Source organism: Apteryx mantelli, chromosome 3 (assembly GCF_036417845.1).
Source record: "Apteryx mantelli isolate bAptMan1 chromosome 3, bAptMan1.hap1, whole genome shotgun sequence".
NCBI lineage: Eukaryota > Metazoa > Chordata > Aves > Apterygiformes > Apterygidae > Apteryx > Apteryx mantelli.
In genome coordinates, this window is record NC_089980.1 from 77,157,856 (window position 1) to 77,164,553 (window position 6,698).

General features: G+C 44.8%; 1 protein-coding gene across 5 annotated transcripts in view; it reads right to left on the bottom strand.

Annotated features, from left to right (window-relative positions):
- AKAP7 (A-kinase anchoring protein 7) overlaps positions 1-5,351 on the bottom strand; it is a 99,429-nt gene extending 94,078 nt beyond the window's left edge. For 2 of the 5 annotated variants that reach the window (XR_010883752.1, XM_067293720.1), the window contains exon 1: positions 5,104-5,351. Coding sequence is in view for 4 of the 5 variants with exons in the window: in XM_067293720.1 (XP_067149821.1) it covers positions 5,104-5,296 (193 nt within the window). In the remaining variant the exon portion in view is untranslated. Of the gene's footprint in view, positions 1-4,722; positions 4,909-5,103 lie in introns of those variants that run through there. The other 3 variants (XM_067293722.1, XM_013959087.2, XM_067293723.1) reach the window with 3 other exon arrangements.
- Positions 5,352-6,698: the final 1,347 nt, after the last annotated feature.

The window sequence follows — 6,698 nt, forward strand, 5'->3', positions numbered from 1 at the left end:
AGTAGGTCTCAACAGTGGGCTTAAAATATTCAGTAAACCATGTTGTAAACAGATGTGCTGTCCTCCAGGCTTTGTTGTTCCATTTACAGAGCACAGGCAGAGTAGATTTAGCATAATTCTTAAGGGCCCTAGGATTTCGGAATGGTACATGAGCATTGGCTTTAACTTAAAGCCACCAGCTGCATTAGCCCCTAACAAGAGTCAGCCTGTCCTTTGAAGCTTTGAAGCCAGGCATTGACTTCTCTCTAGCTGTGAAAGTCCTAGATGGCATCTTCTTCCAATGGAAAGCTGTTTCATCTACATTGGAAATCCGTTGTTTAGTGTAGCCACCTTCATCAGTTATCTTAGCTAGATCTTCTGGATAACTTGCTGCAGCTTCTACATCAGCACTTGCTGCTTCACCTTGCACTTTTATGTTATGGAGACGGCTTCTTTCCTTAAACCTCATGAACCAACCTCTGTTTGCTTCAAACTTTTCTTCTGCAGCTTCCTCACCTCTCTCAGCCTTCAGAGAGCTGAAGAGAGTTCGGGCCTTGCTATGGATGAGGCTTTGGCTTAAGGGAATGTTGTGGCTGGTTTGATCTTCTAGCCAGACCACTCAAACTTTCTCCATATCAGCAATAAGGCTGTTTCACTTTTTGATCATTCACGTGTTCACTGGAGTAGCACTTATAATTTCCTTCAAGAACTTTTCCTTTGCATTCGCAACCTGGTGAACTGTTTGGCGCAAGAGGCCCAGCTTTCAGCCTACCTCAGCTTTCGACTGCCTTCTTCACTGAGCTTAATCATTTCTAGCTTTTGATTTAAAGTGAGAGACGTGTGACTCCTCCTTTCCCTTGAACACTCAGAGGCCATTGCGGGGTTATTAATTACCCTAATTTCAATATTGTTGTATCTCAGGGAATAGGGAGGCCCAAGGAGAGGGAGAGAGACGGGGGAATGGCCGGTCGGTGGAGCAGTCAGAACACACACAACACTTATCGATTAAGTTTGCTGTCTTATATGGGTGCAGTTCGTGGCACCCCAAAACAATTACAATAGTAACATCAAAGATCACTGATCACAGATCACCATAACAGATATAATAATAATGAAAAGGTTTGAAATATTGTGAGAATTACCAAATGTGACACAGAGACACGAAGTGAGCACATGCTGTTGAAAAAAAGGCGCCGATAGACTTGCTCGATGCAGGGTTGCCACAAACCTTCAATTTGTAAAAAACGCAATATCTGCAAAGCGCAATAAAGTGAAGTGCAATAAAACGAGGTATGCCTGTATCAGAAAAGTCTTTAGTCATCACCTAAAGTTCACTATAGATAACAGTAATGACAAATAAAATCCAATGTAGAAAAACACTGACAAATTACTTTCAATATAAGCACATAGAAAATGAGGCAAAAGGGAGCAGAAATGGAATCCTCTTACACATAAAACAACGAGTTCTCAGCAGACTGTATCATTCAGTAATGAGATGATTGCTCTATTCCTGTTCCAGGAGATGCACACAGCATAGTGTGTTACAGACAACAATGATCTGAACCTGTGGTTCCAAAAACTTAAATTTTAGCATTTAAGCTACAAAAGGAACTAATGTAACTCACAATTCACTTTGCATATATATGGATTTATAGATATACCACAGAGCTATCTCATAGTAGCACCACAATGAAAGAATGGATTAACTAACAAGTTATAGAAAGTCCTTCCCCACTCCCCCAAAGAGCACTAACCATGCATGAGTCATTTCCCCATATCTGCTTCATGTTTCGGCATCAGTAAACCCTAATACTTGTGTATTAAGTTATACCTTAAAAAATAAAAAATTACAATCTCCTCTAGCATCCTTCAACAAAAACTCTGCACATAATCAGACATCCAGCAGTATTCCTTTGGGACAACTCCACAATGGAATTACTGTAGTGGAAGAAGCCTTACGTCAGAATTCAGTTTATCACAGGACAGCTCATTACTACAGACAACACACTTTCAAAGCTTCTCTTGTGACCAGCACAGATATTCCAAATCTGGCCCAAGGGGAAGAGCTGGCAGCAAAAGTGCATATTATGTTCTTGTAGCATGCAAAGCTACCTTACATGTATAAAATCAATGGTACAGACCCAATCTGGGTTATTATCACCCTGGAGATTGTTTCTTGCATGTCTCACTTTGTGCTAGGGAAGATAATTAATAGAACAATCTGATTAAGGGCTAATTCATTTCAGCCTAAAGTAGGCAGGCATAAATCACTCTGTGGTTGTAGTCTGACACCTAAAGTTATGCCAGAGATTATTAAAGAGAAAAAGTATTTAGACTGGTTCCTAGTTCCCCCTGTAGACACTAAAGAACCATGCACAACAAAGAGATGCTAAAGCAGCAATATATTTATTACTTAACATTTAGATTAAAGCACAGCTCTCACAAAACAGATTACAATCCCTTTGTTGTTGCTGACCCACAAGCATACAGAAAATAACAGTCTTTCCTTAAAAGAGATCACAGTCTGAAGGACATGAAAAAATCCATGAAACAGACTAACAAGAAAGTCAGTCTGGGGCAGAAAAATTACCAACAAGATTCAGAAAAGCAAAATCATAGCCAGCTGAAAGCAAAAATCAACACTGAGGGTGAGGTTCAACAGGATGGGTTGCATCAATCTAATAGTACACTGATGCCAAAGGAGGCAGGCCTGCTCCCTTTCCCTGATCCCAGCCACATGCTCTAGGTTAGTGTTCTGCTGGCTTAGAAAGCTGAATAAGCTCACTGGGGAAGTCAGATGAACAAGAAATGAGGGGAAAGAAATGTGCAACTGTAAGAGGAAAGGGCAAGCAGGACCAACCTTTTTGGCAACAGCAAGCCCTTAGATCAGCACAGTTTATTCTGCAGATCTACATGCTACTTGCATCTTACATACTGATTTTGTCATTTAAATACTTTAAATGAAGGGAATTCCTTGGAGGACACAGTGTGAAATGGGAATTTGTTCACAAAAATGTGCAATATTTGTGGACATTATCATATTTTTCTCATTAAAGGACCCAGCTTCCTTGACAAAGATCCCATACAGTCTGCCAGTATGTTAAGACAGATTGCAAAGAAATTCTTGATCTGGATGTTTCTCTTACAAGAGCATAAAAAAAAAAATCAATCCTTTTGTGTAAATAGTGCATGGTTGTGGTGATTTTATAAGACTCATCTTTCTGTAGCCTTACTTCATCCTCTTGTAATTCCTTGTACTTGTAAAATCTAGATCAGATGCCAGACGTAGTCATCACCTTATCAACATGTAAACAACAACAGCCACATGTTGGCATGGAAAACCACTGTAAAAGTATACCAGCTCTAAGTGTAGTTTGGCTTTGAAAATATTTCCATCCACTCCAAGTCTAAAGAGAACCATTTGAAAACTGAAACTTGGTAAAGGTCTAAATCTCCCGTCAGGTTACGAGAAGATAACTTACAGCTTTGATTTCTTAGGCCACAACCATGTAAATGATACCCCTGAAGCCATAAACCAACAAAAGATTTGTCAAGGTAGCATCAGTTGCAGAACAAGGACTCACATAAATTTGAGGGGTGTATATTGCAATTATGTCCTCCCTTTGCCCTGTCTTCTAAAAAAGCAATATACCTGTGCCACTTTGTTAAATACTAGCTGTGCCTTTGCTATGCCAATCTGTTATTGTGAGCGGACAAAATTTTTCAATGTCCCTTCCCAAATCAAGTACCTGAATTTAACAGGCACTACTTCTAAATCCTACAGTCCCAAGCAAATAACTCCATCCCTCATCTTTTCTGAAAAGAACTATTTATTAAAGAAATCACCAACAAAATTCAAAATTTGTACTTTAGTCACTGAAACAAACTGAAAACTGAAAGATTCTTCAAAAGTCTTGACATAATGTTGATAATTTGAGACGTTAAGTAATGTATCTGAGACATAAACTTCCATTGGAACTCCTTGAGCATCAAAGCTGTCATAAGAAACTTATTTTTAATTGCATGACTAATTATATTAGCCTAAATTTCATATGTAAACAGGAGTCTACAGTACTGTCATATTTATATTTGTTTAAATGGTTGCTGCTTTCTTGAATATTTGAGTCATGTGTTCCAGCAGAATCAAGATACACCTAGTTCACAAATGAGAGAATACAAAATTAAGGTGCAGAAAGGACTGTTTTGCTTTTTAAAACATATTTGATTGTATTTCCTCCCAGACTTTTTCTCTCCATACTTTCAGATAAAATAGTCTTCTATTATTTGGCATGCACACATTAGAGATCACAGTGAGATTAGGTCTCCAGGCACTATTGCCTTATGTTTAATAACAAGTGAATCTTTTGGAGACATTTTAACTGAAAGTTGTTGCAGAAATAGATGGTCTTACTCTCTAGACATTTTGAGCTTCTGCTGCTGGCAACAGCAATCACATAGCCAGGGAAATGGCCCAGCTTAAAAAAAAAACTCCTTTAAAAAAATTTTTGGTAGGTTTAGTACTCAGGCAGATCGGATGCTTAAACTGATTGCAAGCTTGGAGACAGACTGCGGCAAGCACAGAAGATGAAAGCAGAAGCCCTTTTTAGCAACGACCTACGACTGGACTAAGTCAGTTTTCCCGATGATCTCCCTAGCCCCTGCTGCGAAATCTACCTCCTCCCGGCATTCCGTGTTATGTATGCATACGCGCACGGGCGTGTGCGCACGAACAGATACACGTACACATACACACGCAGATCTTTGGATGTGCTCCGCTGCACCACGCCTCACTTGCGGTGGATTTTAAAGTTGTGCTTAGCTCGACCATTACAAGGCTGAGGAACACAAACACACGTGAAAACTACCCCAGGCCCCAGCTAGCCAGGGCCTTCTGCCCCGCTGCGACGCCATCAGGGGCAGCACCGTGAGGGCCGCGCCGCCCCCGCGGGCCGGGGCACCCCCGGGGGGCGGGGGGGGGCTCGCCTTCCGCCGCCGGCGCCCTCCCACGGCCGAGGGCGGCTCCCCGCCGCGCCGCGCCGGGGCGGGGAAGGAAGGGGAAGGGAAGAGGCCTCGCGGGCGCGGCCGGCGCCTGCCCGCCTCCCCCGCGCCCCGCCGCCTCCTCACCGTGCTCCGGCGACTCGCCGGCCACGCGCCGAGGGCCCCCGCCGCCCCCCGCTCCTGCCGCCGGCGGCGGCGGCCGCAGCGCCATGGGGCGCGGGCGCGCGGGCCGCGCTGGAGGGGCGAGGAAGGCGGGAGCCGCCGCCGCCGCCCGCGCGGGGCAGAGCGCCGGGAGCAGCCGCCGAAGCAGCCGCTGCATGCCCCGGTAACGGCAAGCAGGCCCTGCCCGCCGCGAAGCGACGGGGCGGGACGAGGGCCAAAAGTCGCCGCGGCGCCTTTCGGGCAACAGGCGGCGACAGCCCGGGACGGGAGCGCGGGGAGGGAAGCGGGGAGCCGGGCGCCCCGCGGAGACCACAAGCCCCAGCATGCCGCGCGCGCGGCGGCCCGCGCGGGGCACGGCGGGAAGGCGGTGCCGGAGCCGCGGGGGGGGGCGGCGGCGGCCGGCGGCGCAGCGCGCGGAGGCCGGGGCGGTTCAGCTGTCCCTGGGTGGTCGCGGGGCGCTCTGCCCTCACCTCGCCGCCTGCGTCCCGCCCGCGAAGGTGGCAGAGTCCAGAGCTGGGCTGTCGTCGCCAGGGCTTGGGCATGTTCCCTACCCTTCATCTTTCCATAAACTCCATAATGCTTTTTTTCTATCATTTTTTGGCTGAGCCATCCTATAGACAGTGAAGGCATCTAGATATTATGCACTGAAACAGGAAATTTTTTTTTTTCATGCAGAATTTAAACAAAATTTCACTGCCTAAACATTCAGCTAAACAGAATGCCCATAACTAATCAGAGTATTTTGAGATGATTCCTCTTCAAAATAACCATTTGCACCTTAGGACTACTCGAGGAACTTCATACAAACCAGTGCAATAATTTCCATCCTTTTAGCTGTGCTCCAGGGAGAACAGATAGTCTTACTTTAAACATCCATCCTTTCTTTATGTAGTTGTCCAGTCTTCTAACGTAACTCTGGGCCACTCTTACCATTAGCAATAATGGTTCTACTGTGACTGTACAATCTCCTATTGGGAATGAACCTCTTGGGTGTACATGAGAGGCTGTTTCTCTGAGGCAAAGGAATGCAAGACACTATCTTCCTACTTAAATAAAGACTTTGTGCCTCTTGTAAGCCAAATTCTGTTACTACATTCTGTGGAAGAAGCCAAGCCAAATGTTGCCTTGTGTTTTTGCAGATCAGTCTCTGCATATAGACCAGATCTGAAGGAGCTGATTGTTTACATGTATATACAAATCCTTACTTTCACTTTTAAAGGGAGTAGGGATGGCAAAAAGAAAAAAAAGGCCACTGTAGGGAGGAAGCTGCACGCATGCACAAGCTGCATGCTACAATCATTTATGTGTGAGTTTCTGTATTTGGCTTGTCTGTGCATTCCCTTTCTGGAAGATACAATCTGTTGGATGTATCTTACCACTATTTTGACCTATTTCTTGCTGTATTTGCCTTCACTGTCTTTCACACAATACTTTAATTTGGTCTGCACAGACCTATGGAGCCTAAAGACTGGTTGTGACACAGAAATCAAAGTTCTGTGGAATCTGAGAGAAGCTTTAGTTAGGATAAGGCTGATGACAATTTTCCGTACTGTGTGTTT